This window comes from Anomaloglossus baeobatrachus, chromosome 12, assembly GCF_048569485.1.
Source record: "Anomaloglossus baeobatrachus isolate aAnoBae1 chromosome 12, aAnoBae1.hap1, whole genome shotgun sequence".
NCBI lineage: Eukaryota > Metazoa > Chordata > Amphibia > Anura > Aromobatidae > Anomaloglossus > Anomaloglossus baeobatrachus.
In genome coordinates, this window is record NC_134364.1 from 29,095,124 (window position 1) to 29,114,661 (window position 19,538).

The 19,538-nt window shown below is 45.3% G+C and overlaps 1 protein-coding gene across 1 annotated transcript in view; it reads left to right on the forward strand.

The window, feature by feature from the left end:
* Positions 1–19,538, forward strand: part of DCAF5 (DDB1 and CUL4 associated factor 5) — a 133,158-nt gene that overhangs the window by 89,661 nt on the left and 23,959 nt on the right. Inside the window, exon 6 of the mRNA XM_075329842.1 lies at positions 15,403–15,616. Within this exon, the coding sequence (XP_075185957.1) occupies positions 15,403–15,616 (214 nt within the window). The remainder of the gene's footprint in view (positions 1–15,402; positions 15,617–19,538) is intronic.

Here is a 19,538-nt window from a genome sequence, read left to right on the forward strand (position 1 = left end):
ATACCATATTTTTCGGACCATAAGGCGCACCCGGATTATAAGACGCATTAGCAATGAGAGCCTGCTAAGGCGCCTAGGTTCATATATAAGGCGCACCGGATTATAAGCCGCAGCGCATTAAGTTCATGACAGCTGCGAACAAGCCGGGGTGCAATCTGGAGTTCAGGTGAGAGCATTGGAGATCAACCCGGGATGTCTGCAGCTGTCATGAACTGAAACGCAATTGCCGGGGAATCAATTACTCAGCGCTCACGGTACAGTCTCGGCTGCACCTCGGAGCTCAGTTGAGAGCTCCGGAGTGCAATGCAGGTACCTGAATCCAGGCCTGGCATTACTGGAGATTCCTCCGGTAGTCAGTCCGACGCTGCTCTTATGTACAGCATTCTAACATGCTGTATATAAGAGCGCAGGCCGCACTGTAGAACATAAAAAACACTTTAGTCACCTAAACCGGTCGCTCCGGTGCTGGTTGGCCAGATCGGTGGCGCTATTCTCCGGGACCGGCGCCTCCTCTTTCGGCCATCTTGCTCCTCTGTCTTCTGAAGCCTGTGTGCATGATGCATCCACGTCATACACCTCGCCGGCACTGAGGTCCTGCGCATGCGCACTTTGATTTGCCATACTCAGGGCAGATCAAAGTATTGTAGTGCGCCTGTACAAGACCTTCGTGCCGGCGAGTGTGTATGACGTGGACGCGTCATGCACACAGGCTTCAGAAGATGGAGAAGCAAGATGGGCGAAAGAGAACAGCGCCGCCCATCTGGTCAACCAGCAACGGAGCGATCGGTTTAGGTGAGTAGGCATGTCTCTTAACAGGAGGCATAATGCTCGCTTGTATTCATATACAAGGTGCACCGGACTATAAGGCGCACTTTCGATTTCTGAGAAAATCATAGGCTTTTATGTGCGCCTTATAGTCCGAAAAATACGGTATTCAAAAAGGGATTTGGAAGGACTGCACAGCACCGGTTGAGAACCGGGCCCCGCTTCCCTTAGGGCAGGGGTGAGGAAACTTTTTTCTTTTGGGGGCCATTTGGAAATTTCTACCAACCTTCGGGGGCCGCACAAAATTATCAATGTTTAAATGACCCTGCTATATTGGGTGAAACAATTAATTAACTGGGGGCATGGGGCTGGGGGCACAGGCACCACACGCGGGGCTGGGGGCACAGGCACCTCACGCGGGGCTGGGGGCACAGGCACCTCACGCGGGGCTGGGGGCACAGGCACCTCACGTGGGGCTGGGGGCACAGGCACCTCACGCGGGGCTGGGGGCACAGGCACCTCACGCGGGGCTGGGGGCACAGGCACCTCACGCCGGGCTGGGGGCACAGGCACCTCACGCGGGGCTGGGGGCACAGGCACCTCACGCGGGGCTGGGGGCACAGGCACCTCACGCGGGGCTGGGGGCACAGGCACAACACGCGGGGCTGGGGGCACAGGCACCACACGCGGGGCTGGGGGCACAGGCACCACACGCGGGGCTGGGGGCACAGGCACCACACGGAGGTTGCGCTGCACACAGGACTGGGGGCTGGGCTGCACATAGGACTGGGTGATGGGCAGCACATAGGACTGGGGGGGCTGCACACAGGACTGGGTGATGGGCAGCACATAGGACTGGGGGGGGCTGCACACAGGATTGTGTGGGGCGTGCACACAGGACATTGGGGGGCTGCACACAGGACTGGGAGGGGTGCACACAGGACTGGGTGATGGGCTGCACATAGGACTGGGGTGGCTGCACACAGGATTGTGTGGGGGGTGCACATAGGACTGGGGGGGCTGCACACAGGATTGTGTGGGGGTGCACACAGGACATTGGGGGGCTGCACACAGGACTGGGGAAGGGGTGCACATAGGACTGGGGGGGCTGCACACAGGATTGTGTGGGGGGTGCACATAGGACTGGGGGGGCTGCACACAGGATTGTGTGGGTGGTGCACACAGGACATTGGGGGGCTGCACACAGGACTGGGGGAGGGGTGCACACAGGACATTGGGGGGCTGCACACAGGACTGGGGGAGGGGTGCACACAGGACATTGGGGGGCTGCACACAGGACTGGGGGAGTGGTGCACACAGGACATTGGGGGGCACACTGTGCTGAGAGTTTCATGCAACTCTGGGGGAGAGGGTTTACAGAACTGGGGTTTAGGCACAAAGCATTGGGCAGGGCACATAGCAGCAGAGGGTCGGCGCTGGACTCACAGCAGCATTGCATTCACATCACCGGAGTGCAGGAGCCGGACACACTGCATCAGAAGGAGAAGGCAGGCACTGATCTCCGGAGGGCAGGGGGCGTGCACACAACGCTGGAAGCTGTGAGGCTGCTGTGGACCCGCCCACAAAGAAAGTAAGCACTGGCCGACGGGAGAACACATTGCAGCACAAACAGCAATGTGTGGATTTAAAGGGCCGGTGGCAGCAAGACCGCGGTGACAGCACCAGCACTGCCTCCCCCGGGAATCTGCCCGGGGGCCACATAAAAGGTCATGGCAGGCCGCATGCGGCCCGCGGACTGGAGGTTCCCCACCCCTGCCTTAGGGGGACAGACCCCCTGAAGAGAGTAATAGAGAAAGAAGGAAGGGGGGAAAAGGGAAAACAAAAAAGGGGGGGATGGGAAGCAAATGAGGATGGGGAAAACCGACCCCATTCAGGTTGGGAAGACCCATTCAAGCCAAAGCAACAGCATCAATCAGCCAACAAGCAGTCATAATCTCCTGAAAACTTAAATTCCAGCCAGGGGAGCCAGGTCCTATAGAAGTGCTCATACCTGTCATAGAGCGAAGAGGTCAAGTCCTCCATTAGTAGCAACTCATTGACCCTTGAGGCCCAAAGGGACAGAGTAGGGGGAGCGCCAGACTTCCATTTCAAGGGGATGCATGACTTAGCCGCCATCACCAAGAAACGCAACAGCGATCTTTTGTACGAAGAGACCGGGGCCTCCGAAAGCTGTAAAAAGAACAACTCTGGTCCCAGAGCCTGGGTACGCAGTGGTTACTTAATGTTATGGACTGAATTTCAACAGCAAGGATATTGTACAGTGTCACCATTTTTAGTGCAGACCTCTTACCACTATTTGATGTGTCCAGCTCTTGCAGGATTGATATATAGTTAATTGTGAGAAGTATTTCGCTCGACAAATCTGCTAAGACTTTCTGGAATTTGACAATTTAAGGGGGCTTTAAACACAACGACATCGCTAACGAGATGTCGTTGGGGTCACGGAATTCGTGACACATCCGGCCTCGTTAGAGATGTCGTTGCGTGTGAAACGTACGAACGACCGCTAACTATCAAAAATACTCACCTAATCGTTGATCGTTGATACGTCGTTCAAATCCCAAATACCGTTGATGGTGCTGGACGCAGGTTGTTCGTCGTTCCTGAGGCAGCACACATCGCTATGTGTGACACCCCAGGAACGACAAACAACACCATACCTGCGTCCTCTGGCAACGAGGTGGGCGTGACTTTCCTGCGGCTGCTCTCCGCCCCTCCGCTTCTATTGGACGCCTGCCGTGTGACGTCGCTGTGACGCCGCACGAACCTCCTCCTTAGAAAAGAGGCTGTTCACCGGCCACAGCAACGACGTTAGGCAGGTAAGTATGTGTGACAGGTCCTAGCGATATTGTGTATGGTGTAAAAACGAATGTGCTGCACTTACATAATATAGTGTCTCTGTCCTAGTTGCAAAACCTCTTACAAAAAAAGATCCTAATTTTTGCTATCGATCATGCGCACAATACAGTCCCCTGAAGTTACCTTCCCATGTATCTGTCTAAAATGCCACTACGCTGACTGGCAGATTTCTGCCCATAAAGAAGCATTGATGGATTAACGCTTGCTTAAAGGCCTGTCTTCACAGGCCTATACAAACTGTATAGGAAAAAAATATATTATTTTGTTAGTTTTAAACTCATAGAGCATGCATATGTTCTGCAGAACATTCCCTGCTTACATGGGGCTTTGCACTGATGACAACAATACTTTTCTGTCCCCAAAAATTATCCAGCGAACGGCCAACCGCTAAACGTCAGGACGTTTACATGGCCAAATATTTGGAAAGCGCATTATGTACACCACTTGTACACCGCTTGTCCTATAGAGTGGAGCACTGTCTCTGCCCAGTGATCATGTGTTGTCTATAGCAAGTCTCTTAAGGCTGATTTACACGCAGTGACTTCCCTAGCGATAGCACCCGCCCCCCGTCGTTTATGCATCACGGGCAAATCGCTGCCTGTGGCGAACAACATCGCAGGTACGCGTCACACGCACATACCTTTCTAACTACGTCGCTGTAGCTGCAGAACAAACTCTTTTTTTTAAGGGGGCGGTTCGTGCGGCGTCACAGCGACGTTACACAGCGGGCCACCAATAGAAGCGGAGGGGCGTTGAGCAGCCGCATGAAGGTCACGCCCACCTCGTTACCGGAGGACGCAGGTACGTTGTTCGTCGTTCCTGGGGTGTCACACGTAGTGATGTGTCTTGCCTCAGGAACGACGAACAACCTGCGTACCAAACGAGCAATGATTTTTTGGAAATGAACGACGTGTCAAGAACCAACGATTTTGTGAGTATTTCGGATCGTTAGCGGTCGCTGGTAAGTGTCACACGCAACGACGTCGCTAACTAGGCCGGATGTGCGTCATGAATTCCGTTACCCCAGCGATATCGCGTTAGCGATGTTGCTGCGTGTAACGGGGCCTTTATAGACCTATCTAGTGGAGGCTTACATATAGAGAAGAAAAAAATCATCAGTCTGAAATTGGATATACCAAACTTTTTTTGTTTTTTTTTTTTTGGTTTTTTTTTGACTCTCCATTGTGGAGATTTTGCCCTTCAAAGTATTTGCTACCTAATGAGTTAAGTCCAAGTGGGTGTTATCAGAGTGTTTTCAGTGGGGATGTGTGCTTCCTCCTGTAGCTGGAAAAAGCACATCAGAAACTTGATTTATGATCAGCTCACAGGTCTGGAGGCGTGGAAGGAACACTCGCTCCTGTGATAAAACAGGCAAAGAGAAGCAGCAGCTGCAAGTCCCTGTTTTTTCGTCTGTATACTCACTTATAGGCCTAAGCCACACTGCAAGAAAAATGGTGTGAGTGGAGTGCGATAAAACATCAATATTCGCCTGTGTGTCAGTGCACATGAGCGATTATTTTCTCAGCCCTAATCGGACCGAGAAAACAATCACAGCATACTGCGATTGTAATGCGAGACTTTCTCTCGCACCCATCCAAGTGTATGGGGCTAGAGAAAAATCACAATGCACTCGCGGTACACCGCTGTACCCGCGAGTGCAGTGCAAGAATGGCAATAGCCGGCTACGGAGGAGAGAGGGAGAGAAATCCCTCCCTCTCCTCCGCAGCATCAGCCCTCCCCTCCTCAGTGCCAGTCCGCCCCCCGCAGCTGAGGTTCGCTCGCACAGTCGCTGTGCTGCCAGCGTGAGCCGAGTGTCATGCGAGGATCGCACTAGTGCCCCATGTGGCCCCGGCCTTAAGTGACTTTTGTGTTCTCCCTAGCCCAGGAAATGCGGTATCTGCCGACCATGTCGCTCTCCGGTCAGACACAGCCATTACACAGTACACAGCAGGGACACTTTAGAACATTTTTTTTAACCACATCCAATTGTGGAAATTATTATCATTCCAAGATCTATTCATTAAATCAACTTTTTTAGTGGAATAACCTCTTTAAAGGGATAGTTTGAAGGCTAAAAAAAATTTCGTACCAATTCCGATCAGACATTGATGGCCTATCCTAAGGATTGGCTGTCAACGTAAACATAGTGGTTAACTTCTTTTAATTTGTATTTGTACAATGTTTTATAAGGAAGTTACATCTAGTAGAAGCACTTACCTGTGACATCTCTAATCCTTCCTGTAATCAGGTAATGACAGATGAGCTTGCTGTGTACAATTTTATTGAATGTAATGAATGGAGATGAATCAAACCTGGTGTGTAATTGTGCCTGCAGGAGAGCACCATTAGAACTCCTCTTCTTTGTTTTAAAGGATATGTTGTTTTATAGTGTACTTAGGACTGGAATCATTTTAACATTGCTTCCATGGCCAAATCTGTCTGCCAGACAGTCCTCCATTCCAGCTTTGAGGTTCTGCTTTGCCACATTCAGGAAATACAATACTGATGTGCAAACATTTCAGCTGAATCATAAAATGCGAGGCTGAAAAACAGGCAGTGTATGCGAATATACACCGTGTGCAGAATTATTAGGCAAGTTGTATTTTAGAGGATTTGTTTTTATTATTGAGCAACAACTATGTTCTCAATCAACTTAAAAGCCTCATAAATATCAAAGCTTAATATTTGTGGAAGTTGGAGTGGGTTTTTTTTTAGACTTGGCTCTTAGGAGGATTCTGTTTGTGCAGGTAACTATTACTGTGCAGAATTATTAGGCAACTTAATAAAAACCAAATATATGCCCATCTCACTTGTTTATTTTCACCAGGTAAACCAATATAACTGCACAAAATATAGAAATAAACATTTCTGACATGCAAAAACAAAACCCCCAAAAAATTTGTGACCAATATAGCAACCTTTCCTTTATGATGACACTCAACAGCCACCATCCATAGATTCTGTCAGTGGCTTGATCTGTTTACGATCAACATTGCATGCAGTAGCCACCACAGCCTCCAGACACTGTTCCCAGAGGTGTACTGTTTTTCCCTCCCTGTAGAGCTCACATTTTATGAGGGACCACAGGTTCTCTATGGGGTTCAGATCAGGTGAACAAGGGGGCAATTTCATTTTTTTCATCTTTTAGACCTTTACTGGCCAGCCACGCTGTGGAGTAGTTAGATGCATGTGATGGAGCATTGTCCTGCATGAAAATCATGTTTTTCGTGAACAATAGCGACCTCTTCCTGTACCACTGCTTGAAGAAGTTGTCTTCCAGAAACTGGCAGTAGGTATGGGAGTTGAGCTTCACTCCATCCTCAACCCGAAAAGGTCCCACAAGTTGATCTTTGATGATCCCAGCCCATACCAGTACCCCGCCTCCACCTTGCTGGCGTCTGAGTCGGAGTGGAGCTCTCTGCCCTTTACTGATCCGGCCTCTGGCCCATCCATCTGGCCCATCAAGAGTCACTCTCATTTCATCAGTCCATAAAATCTTTGAAAAATCAGTCTTCAGATATTTCTTGGCCCAGTCTTGACGTTTTATCTTATGCTTCTTGGTCAGAGGTGGTGGTTTTTCAGCCTTCCTTACCTTGGCCATGTCCCTGAGTATGGCACACCTTGTGCTTTTTGATACTCCAGTAACGTTGCAGCTCTGAAATATGGCCAAACTGGTGGCAAATGGCATCTTGGCAGCTTCACGCTTGATTTTCCTCAATTCATGGGCAGTTATTTTGCGCCTTTTTTGCCCAACACGCTTCTTGCGACCCTGTTGGCTATTTGCCATGAAACGCTTGATTGTTCGGTGATCACGCTTCAAACGTTTGGTAATTTCAAGACTGCTGCATCCCTCTGCAAGACATCTGACAATTTTGGACTTTTCAGAGCCCGTCAAATCTCTCTTCTGACCCATTCTGCCAAAGGAAAGGAAGTTGCCTAATAATTAAGCACCCCTTATATAGGGTGTTGATGTCATTACACCGCACCCCTCCTTATTACAGAGAGGCACATCACCTGATTTACTTAATTGGTAGTTGGCTCTCAGCCTATACAGCTTGGAGTAGGACGACGTGTATAACAAGCATCATGTGATCAAAATACTCATTTGTCTAATAATTCTGCACACAGTGTAGTAAAGAGATTGTTTGCTCTGGAAATCACTTTTTGTTACAAGTGTCCATCAAAAATGATTTGATAACTCACTATATATTTGCTTGGACACTCGAGATGTAATCTTTGGTAAATCAGGCAGCAAGTTGAACCTGTCATCATGTTTTCAGCCAGTAAACCACTGCCTAAAAGTAGAAAATGTGTAGTGTCCGGTAGGCAGTCTGTTTCCTCAGGAATCGCAGTGTTCATTTTATTGATTTGCCACAGACCAGCGACATCTGGAGCACGAGCAGATGATGCTGAGGACATGACGATGTATAAGTGCATGGCGATGCTATTGGAGCTGGCGTGTAATGACGTATCCATTCATGCCACAACCCACATGACTCTTTATTTTGCATACGAGACATTTCAGAGAGTGACATGTTAAAAAAAAAACCAAAAAACAAAACTACTCCCACACTATTTGATCCTATGTTTGTGAGGTAGGAGCTGTACGTATATGCAATAAGAGGTTGCTTTTAAGGCCCTCATATCACCGTCACAATGTAAATTAAGCATTACATGTGCAAAGTCCAAATTTATTAAATGGTTAATAGTGATGAGCGAGCACTACCATGCTCGGGTGCTCAGTACTCGTAACTAGTGATGAGAGGTCACTACCATGCTCGGGTGCTCTGTACTGGTAACTAGTGATGAGCGGGCACTACCATGCTCGGGTGTTCTGTCCTCATAACTAGTGATGAGTGGGCACTACCATGCTCGGGTGCTCAGTACTCGTAACTAGTGATGAGAGGTCACTACCATGCTCGGGTGCTCTGTACTGGTAACTAGTGATGAGCGGGCACTACCATGCTCGGGTGCTCAGTACTCGTAACTAGTGATGAGTGGGCACTACCATGCTCGGGTGCTCAGTACTCGTAACTAGTGATGAGAGGTCACTACCATGCTCGGGTGCTCTGTACTCGTAACTAGTGATGAGCGGGCACTACCATGCTTGAGTGCTCGGTACTCGTAACTAGTGATGAGCGGGCACTACCATGCTCGGGTGCTTTGTACTCGTAACTAGTGATGAGCGGGCACTACCATGCTCGGGTGCTCAGTACTCGTAACTAGTGATGAGCGGGCACTACCATGCTCGGGTGCTCGATACTTGCAATGAGCAGTCGGACACTCGGACGGGCTCAACTCGTGTACCTAAGTATAATGGAAGCCAATGGGAACTGAAGCATTTTTCCAGAAGTTTTTTCAGAACAATGCTCAAGTTCCCCATACAGGTAATTTTTTCTGGTTGCGGGGAATGTTCCTGTTGTTGGAGAGGACAGGGAGCTTCTGACAATGATGCTTCTTCGATTCGGGGGCTGTGAGAAGTGGGGGGTCTGGAAAAATAGCTTTTAATCGGGCATCTTTCTGCAGTAATGGTTGTAGTTTCCGTGCAGCTCCTCTAAACACCTCCAGATGTGGATTGTAGGTGACTACATGAGGCACCCGGTTGTTTTCTTCTTTAGTGTTATAATGCAGGAGATGGTTTCTTGATATTCTGGTGGCTCTTGTAATCTGGTTTTCAATTGTTCTTGGGTGGTAGCCTTGATTCAGAAAGGTCTTTCTGAGGCCCTCCAGGTGATTGTCTCTATCTGTACTGTTGGAACATATCCGATTGTACCTGATGGCCAGGCTGTATACAATAGAGTTTTTTATGTGTTTTGGATGAAAACTGTCCCATTTCAGGTATGTTGGACGGTCAATTGGCTTCTTGTACAGGGATGTCTCTAGTTCATTGTTCCGTAGTTTAATGATGGTGTCCAAGAAGTTGATTTCGGCGCAGGAGTAGTTCCGTTATGCTCGGTACATGTGTAGTGCCCATCCGAGCGTCCGACTGCTTGTTATCAGCACCGAGCACCCCGAGCATGGTAGTACCTGCTCGTCACTAATAGTTATTTCACAAAAAGATTTGTCAACTAAATGATGCCTTGTCTTCTTGGCATAGACTCCATTAAAGGGGTGGTTCACTACTTACCTTTACTAGCAACATCGATATAACGTTCAGAAGCAAGGCTTCTCTCAAATCCCTTGTGTTGGCAGTAGTGCCTGTGAGCGACGCTATTGTGCTCCGCTCATCCCCACCACGTGACCGCTGAGATCGGGTGGTGTCACGTCAACTTCCATGTAACCTGACATCACCGCGGCCGGCCCCAGTCTTCCTGAGTGACTGGGCTGTGGGTGGCGTTTCACCACTCATCACAGCTCAGCATGTCGCACGCTGTCTCCTTCACTGCAGAGCACCGCGAGCAGGAGCGATGCTGGCTGTGATGTGTGGGGAAACCCTACCCACAGCCCAGTCACTCACAGAGACTGGGGCCGGCCGCGGTGATGTCAGGTCAACCGGAAATAGACGTGACATCACCGAATCTCAGAGGTCACGGAGTTCAGGGATCATGTGATGGGGATAAGTGGAGCACAATAATGTCGCTCAGAGGTGTTTGAAAGAAGCCTTGTTTCTCAATGTTGTATCGATGTGGCCAGTAAAGCTAAGTAGTGAACCACCCCTTTAAGAAGCTGCTTACAAAAAGCAAATTTTGCGCCATTTTTGCAGGTTTTGTTTTTTTTTTTTTTTTTTTGCAGATCGTATGCGTCATTTGTCCACAGTGTGTGTTTTAATAAAATTTGTTATATTCACAAAAAAGGCAGAAAAAAAATGCATGGTTGCATTCTTGCACTTACAAATGCAAAAACGCTGAAAGAATTGACATTCTGCAATTTAAAAAAAAAAGTAGCAGATTTCCAATTCAGTGAGGGAAAAAAGTGAAAAAAAAGCAATTGTGTGCATGAGATTTCTGAACTCTTAAGGCCACTTTTACACGCAGCGATATTGCTAGCGATGTCGCTGGTGAAAGCACCCGCCCCCGTCGGTTGTGTGTCACGGGCAAATCGCTGCCCGTGGCGCACAACATCACTAACACCCGTCACACGGACTTACCTGCCTAGCGACGTCACTGTGGCCGCCGCTCCGCCTCCTTTCTAAGGGGGCGGTTCGTGTGGCGTCACAGCGGCATCACTAAGCGGCCGCCCAATAGAAGCGGAGGGGCGGAGATGAGCAGCCGGAATATCCCGCCCACCTCCTTTCTTCCTCATTGACGGCAGCCGCAGGTACGATGTTCCTCGTTCCAGGGGTGTTTCACGTAACGATGTGTGCTGCCGCTTGAACGACGAACAACCTGCGTGCAATAGGAGCAACGATATTTCAGATTAGAACGATGCGTCAACGATCAACGATATGGTCAGTATTTTTGATCGTTATCGGTCGTTCCTGTGTTTCACACGCAACGACGTCGCTAACGAGGCCGGATGTGCGTCACGAATTCCGTGACCCCAACGACATCTCGTTAGCGATGTGGCTGTGTATAAAGCGGCCTTTAGCTTTTCCTGGTACTGTAAAAAGTGGTTTTTAATTTGCAATAAAAACAAACATAAGAAAATTCTGCAAAAATGCAACGTGTGAACATAGCCTTACTGGTATTCATAGTCCTATAGATTTGATTCCATCCAGAAAGTCATCCCGAATTATATCAATAATAGTCACTCAGAGGTTTTATGAATGCGTGTATTGATGCTTCTACGCATAAAAACCCTTTGTGTGAACATACCCTTACACATTTACCCTGTGGCCCCAAGCCGGCTCTGGATGCCCATGGTAATGAAATAATAAGATGCAGGTAAGAACGTGTAGTGAACTTGTCATTAACTAAATACAGCCTTGAGTCATACATTTTTATTTCAAGAACATCATGATGTGTGTACAGCGGTTTCCGGTGAGAGTCTTTTGGCCTTTAGGCAGAGGTGGAGGCCGAATATATGCAGTGAGACATACTAGAGGTACGGCGTGTGCCAGACGAGGGCTTATTAATAAAGAAACGTAATTGTGAGCCTATCAGACCAGGATACGAGGAGTAGAAAGGCATTACTAATGTGTGCATCATGACATGCCAGTGTAGAGGGTATAGATGGGCGCACCTTCACACATTCACACCTGTCCCATCATCTGTCACATGCAAATCACTTTACCTTTACACCCAAAATTCAGCATTTTGTATTTGTTATTGCTGTACAATGTCACAATAATGTTTTCAGAACTTGCCATTGATAGGGGAGTGTTCAGACAAACCCCGTCAGCAAAGAAGCACTCGGCCGATAGTTACCTTACGTATAGGTAAAATCTAATGAGTGGTATTTTTCTGCATATTTAGCCTACATTTATATTGATAATCAAAAACAAACAGAAATCAGAGTATATTGCATCAAATATTTAATTTTTTATTTTGCAAAAATATTTTTTTAAACATTTATTTAATCTACACCAAGAACAATCACTTGAAAAAACAAACATAGGGGGAATTTTTGACCATAGATTATTAATAAGAAAAGTGGAGGGATATTGTACTCAAAATATAAGATTGTAAAATATATCAAAAACTGTATAAACCGAGCAACACAACAACACTCTCCCCAATATTTAAATATATTGCACTGATGGAACCGATGTATATAAAACCACTGTATAGATTTATTAAGTCCCCAAATATTCAATTTCTATATAGATCCTACTCAGTCTTTCAAAAAATATTCACAATAAATATCCAATTTCATAAATATAAATATCTCTTTAGTCTTTAGAACTATTCTAACAGTAATATATGAAGGAATAAATATTCAAATAGAAATTGATTACTATAAGTTTATAAGAGACTCAGCCGGTTAATATATATAGTGGTATGCATATTAAGATGTACACTCATACAGCGCCTATTTCGAACATAAACCGACTCCCTACAAACAGAGCCTCTAATCATTCATGTATAAATCATCCGTGCAATACTCACATAATACAAGGTCAGAAAAACCCACCAAACACCTCGACACACGTTTCAACTTGCCATTGATAGGGGAGTGTTCAGACAAACCCCGTCATCAAAGAAGCACTCAGCCGATAGTTACCTTACGTATAGGTAAAATCTAATGAGTGGTATTTTTAGCATATTTAGCCTACATTTATATTGATAAAGAGACACAAATGTTTGGAAAAGTTTACCTTTTAAAGGGAATCTTTTAGCGGGTTTTCACTATGTAAGCTAAACACCGCATGCTGCAAGTGTTAACAGGGACAATTCAGGCATGCCTGTCTTGTCCAGGTCCAATCTGTTGTTTATTTGCTATGTTTCTTTAAGCAGCAGGACTTATCATTGCTGGGACTACAATGTCACACGCACGGCAGTCCGACATGCCCCCTGTTGTGATTGGCACCTCACTGTCAATGTGCCATCTCTATAGAGAGACCGGTGTGAGCGGGGACTGCTCGCTCAGCTCTGCTTCATGGCTAAAGCTAAAAGTTCTGATTGTGTCAGAATGGCTGCAGCCAGTAATCTAAGTGATACATCCTTGGATTCACGATCTTTGCCCCTACATCCTGCTGCTCTGAAATGAGGTAGCAAAAACCTGCTGACAGATTCCCTGTAACCATTTTTATTAATTAAATCTGTTTCTTAAAAAAAAGCTGAATAACACCTATTATGGCTTCAATTACTGGAGTTGTCACAGATCTACACTGTGTCGACAATTATTAGACAATTTATATTTTTGATGATTAATTTTATTATTGAACTACTAAAGAGCGGTCGGTCTGTCCAAAAGGTTAATAAACCTGAATATGTAAAAAGTTTAAAGTGAAGGTTTGTCTCTTGTGCAAAGTTATTATGCAACTAAATGAAAACGTAACTTTTCCATCTCAATTGTTTATTGAGATATGATATGACATCTGTTACAGTGAGACTAATAACCAAATAACTCAAAATATGCAAAAATATATTGGACATTTTAAAAAGACATAAATATAGCCGCCCTTCTTTTCAATATCAGTCATAAGCCGTCCATCCGTGTAGTCAGTCCATTTATTAATCTATTGATTTCTAATCTTTTTTTGGGCAGCACCAACCACAGCCCCCAGACACAGATTAGAGAGGGGACTTTTTGCCTTTACCTTAAATCTCCAGTTTAAGAAGTGAACACAAGTTCTCAGTAGGGTTTAGCTTAGTTGAGGAAGGGGTGGTGTCATTATTAGTGTTGAGTGGACCCGGACTTGAAAAATCCGGATCCGCGCGGTTTCAGCGGTAGATCCAGGCCGGACGCGGGATTCCGGGTGCACGATCCGGATTCAGCATTTTTTTTTTTCTCTCTCGCTCTCTCGCTCGTGTCGGATTCCGCTCCTCATTGACACACATTGGCCTGGATTCCGGATCAGATCTCGGACTTCCTTGTCAACCCGCCACTGATCAGCCGGACCCGGATTATTGGCAATCCGCTCAACTCTAGTCATTATTCTTTCACCTTTAAAGCACCACTCCAGCGTTTTGGTTTTTTTTTTGTTCTTTATTTTCCAGCGCCGGAGTGGCGCTTTAAATGAAATCTTCCTGTTATACTCTCGCCTCCTGATGGCTTTATGTTTTACTGGCACCGCTCTGGTCCTGTGGCACCATCTTGTGCCCTCAACTTCTGACCAGCTGGAAATTAGAAGTTACATCACAAGTTCCCAATGCATCTCTATGAGACCAGAACAAGGCTCTCATAGACTTGTATTGAGTTGTGACCTCCGGCTCAATGAAACACTGGAGCTGCCAGCAGGTCACAAATCGTTGGAGACCGACCGGAGTGGTGGAGATAGAAGATGAGGCTGCCGGTAGGTGAGCAAAAGACAGGGGGTTCAGATGTCGGCCACTTTCACACTGCATTCTGACCTACATTCAGTGGTCCCTTCGGGGCTTCTGTCCGAAACCCCCCCCCTTCCCTGCAAAACGGGTTTCAGACACATGTGCCTACGGAGCCATTGAGTATAATGGAGCAGACGGAGTCACCGTGTATTCTGTCTTGCACCATTCTCGGGCGTATACACTTTCTGGAGGTGGACACTCAGACGTAGTAGACCGCGTCTGGGTGTCCGCCTCCAGAAAGTGTATACGCCCGAGAACAGAGCACATGGTGACTCCGTCTGCTCCTTTATACTCAATGGCCCTTTCGGCGCATTTGTCCGAAACCTGTTTTGTTGGGGGGTTCAGACAGAAGCCCCAAAGGCACTACAAAAAACCTCTGGAGCGGTGTTTTAATACCTCTACTTGGCGCCTAACCATGGAGACTACAATTCTGCAATGCCACATTGCCTGCATATAAATCCTGGTTTTCTTGAAAGATGCAGACTTTTTCCTGTATCAGTGCTTGAAGAAAGTGTCTTCTAAAAACTGGAAGGAGGTTTGGAAGATGATTTTGAGTCCATGTTCATCCCGAAAAAGATCCATCAATTCTGCACACCATGATAAATGGTGATGTATCCTTAGGCTGCACCTCTGGCATTACACAAATACACATCACCTGATCGGCTTCATCCAATAAGCATTCAAGTTTATACAGCGCGGAGTTGAAAAATCTACATAAAATAATGATATGGTCACATCTCTCAGCATTTCCCAAAACACATAAGACCAGGGTGACGATATAAAGTATACTACTTGGAATTTTTTGGGGATGTATTTAAAGTGACCTCTGCTAATGGCTCTTTTTATGCAATGTTATTATTTAGACCACACCTCTCCCTTTTTACTGTAGATCTCTTCTACGCTACGGAGGAAACCTGTCTCTGCAGAGTGCAATGAGTGTACGGTTTAACAGCAACGGGACTCGGCTGCTAGCCCTGCGCCGCCGCCTGCCGCCTGTCCTGTACGACATTCACTCACGTTTGCCAATTTTCCAATTTGACAATCAGGGTTACTTTAACTCGTGCACCATGAAGAGCTGTTGTTTCGCTGGAGACCGAGATCAGGTGAGGAAATTGATAAACTATATAGGCTTAATATATTCTCTGTCTATCTGTTCATCTATCTAACTAATGTGCACATAGTCAACATTCATTAAAGTAGTTTAATTATAGTAAATGTACAGGTTAAGGCTCAGCTAATTTAATGATCTATGCGGTGTTAGGCCACTCTCACATTGCGTTTTTACCTACGTTCACTGGTCCCGTTGGGGCATCCGTCCGGACCTTCCCCCCGCCGCAAAACGTGTTTTGGACGGGGCCACTGACTATAATGGAGCAGACTCCGATAGCGTGTCTTCTGCATTGCACCATTTTCGGGCATATACGTTATCTGCAGGTGGACACCGAGACACAGTCTACTGCGTTCAGGTGTCCAAAAACGAATATGAAAATGAAAAATTGTACAAGACAGAAGACACACTGACTCCGTCTGCTCCATTTTAGTCAATGGCCTCGTCGCCGTATGTGTCCAAAACCCGATTTACGGGGGTGGGGTGGGGGGGCTCGGACAGATGCCCCGACAGGAACAGTGAATGTAGGTAAAAACGCAACGTGAAAGTAGCCTTACAGATTTATGACTGCACTTGTTGCTTTTGATAAAAAAAAAAAAAAAAAAAAAAAGTGTCAGCATTCACTACTATCATAAAGTTTCACACATACTAAAAGTAAATCACTTCTTCCATACCAGGGTCTTTGTGAAATAGAAATGCAATATATATATATATATATATATATATATATATATATATATATATATATATATATATATATATATATATATATATATATATATATATATATATATACATACATACATATGTATACATACATACATACATGCATAGATATAGATGTATATATATATATTTTTTTTATATATATATTATATTTGAAAGTAACATTTAATAATTAATGTAAAGAAAACTGACAAGAAAGTCAGGTCACTGCTCCTCAAAGCATGAATGTCGTCCTGGATGATTCTTGTAAAGAAACCACAAATAGTAGAATGGAAAAATATATCCAGCATCCGAACTTTGTAAAGATCCTATTTATTCCCCAAAAATGTCTCGATGAATACATCTGAAAGGTAAAACGGATATATATATCAGCGAAAAGCAGCAAACATGTTTCAGACTACACGTCCTTACTCATTGCATGCCGTGAGTAAGGACGTGTACTCCGAAACATGTTTGCTGCTTCTCGCTGATATATATCTGTTTTATCTTTCGAATGGATCCATTGAGACGCTTTTAATGGGTTTTTTTTTCAATAAATAAGATTTTTACAATTTTTGTATGCTGGATATAATTTTCCTTTCATTTAATAATTAATGTCTTAATTAATGTCAATTAATTAATGTATCTAAATCCTGGTCAATCTGCAAGCCACTTGTATTGATGCTGCACAAAGCTATAAATTCTGGCACAAATGGTTAATAAATGTGCCGTATAGAAGAGACAATCTGTTTTTGGAGTAAAATGTGCCCAGAAGATCTAAATGCAAATTTTTATGCACTGCACATATATTGTTAGAGGAAAAGACAATCAAGTTCAACCAAGGAAGAAAAGAAACCACAAATGGATACATTTTAGAATTATTATTTTTTTTGTCCTAATATTTATTTAGCAGAAGGCAAAACATAAATAAAAACCATAAAGCATTAAACCAATTTATACTAAAATTAGGAAAAACTCGCTACGAACCTCAAGTAGCACTCGGTCTGAATCGACACTCGAACATTCACTATATTTAATATTTTAATGGTTTATTTATTTGAGTTTGCACATGTTTTGTTGAGAAGCAGCACCAGGGAAAACACAATAAAACATTACCGCAATATACATGTACAAGAGTTACAAAGTACAACACACAAAAAGTGCAACAATGCCATATTAATATCAAGAAAGTGTATAAATGCTGCATAATCCACACTGGTTACAAAGAAAACAAGCACGAGACCAGCTATAAACAGCTTCGTAATGAATAGGCACGGGAAATATTCAGAAGCATGTTAATAATGAGCACATTGTAAAATTGTACTACTTAAGAATACCCATTTATAAGGTTGGGAATAACTTTTTAAAACACCAAAAGCATCTGAGACACAAGGGCAAATTCCCTTCCCTGAGTTGGAGTATAGGCCTTTCTTGAAGGGCTATCCCCAGAATTACAACCTATTTCCTAACCAAAGGATTGGCGATAAGTTACTGATCACTGGGTGTTCCACTGCCAAAACGCCGAGCGATCTTGAGAGTAGAACCTAAGAACCATGAGTATCGTGCACAATTACTATTCTGGTTAATGGGCAGCTGTCCTACGAGATGTACAGCAGCATTTCTCAGCATCCAAGAAGAAATAAGAAGCCCTGTAAGGCTCGGGTCAGACGGCCATAGATTCTCTCATCCGAGAGAATTGGGACCATTTATGCAAATTACACTAAGATCAGAGTTTCAGTGAAGTGTGATCCGATTCTCTTGTACAAGACAATTGTAGTGCACTGTTTGGAGAAATATTGTTCGCCATCTTCTCCTATTTGGGAGTCCTTGGAAATTGGACTGCACTCGAATGTCATGCGACCAATGTTTTCCACCTATATACTTGAATGGGTAAATGGCATCCAACTTCAGAGTGAAATCACAGCATGCTGCAATTTGTTCACTGAAAGATTCTGGTAGTGAAAAAGAATGAACATCACAGCACTGCTCGGTTGAATGACATTGGTCCGAGTGATATCGGATAAAAAATCAGATAGCACTCGTCCGTTGTATGTGGTGGTATGAGCGATCTCTTAAGGTGGGATCTGTGCTGCATGCTGCTCATTGGTTTTGATTCATAATGGATATTCAAGAATGAAACCTCCAGACCTTAATATACTTTAATACGCCATTAAAGGGCTTTAAATGCTTTGCTTTAAAGGGCTTGTCTGTGTTTAGAATTGCCCCGATTTACGTATTAGTCAGAGTCTTAAGGCCGCTTTACACACAACGATTTCGCTAGCGATCTCGTTAGCGATGCGACACGCCCAGGTCATTGCTTCTATTTGCCGAGATCGCTCATAGCTCGTTTTGTAGCGGTCACACGTACTCATCTCACAAACGACGCTACATCGTTCAGCGATATATTCTTTGACCAAGGCGGTCGTGTGCACACCGTCACACAGCATTCCTCCCAACGATTCCGGCAACGACAGAGGCGTATAATTGTCCATTGCGTACACCCTGGCGTGACACCAATCAGAGCGGAGGAGGCGTGGAGCATTGCTCGTAACGACACGCCCGCGTCGCTGATGACGGACGCACTAACTATGTTGTTTGTTGTTGGCAGGATGTCAAACGTAGCAATATGTCTGCTGAGTTCCAAACGACAAACAATATTTTGAAAATGAATGACGTGTCAACAATCAACGATTTTCTCTATTTTTACGATCGTTCGGAGTCGCTCGTAGGTGTCACACGCAACGACGTCGCTAACGACGGAAGTGCGTCACGAAAACCGTGACCCCAACGACATATCATCAGATAAATCGTAGCATGTAAAGCGGCCTTTAGTTTCAGGCATTGAACTCACACCATACTCGGGAGATGCCGTCTGTGACAAATAGCCAGCATTTTCCCGTAAGTAACAGCACTGATAGAAGCTAGATCCAGTCATTGACAGTAGTATGTAGATCAATTGATGGTGCACATGTGCAGCAACACCCAGCAGCCCCTGGCTATGTGATCGGCTGGTGCTAATCGGTAGTCATGACAGTTGCTGGGACAAGCCATTGCAGTCCTCCTGTGAAGCCCATCCTGTGGCTGGGCTTTATAGAAGTATTTTTAACTATACATTGCAATACATTAATTAGTATTGCACTATATAAATATAAATTTAGATTTCTTTGTCGCTCCATTGGGAGACCCAGACAATTGGGTGTATAGCTATGCCT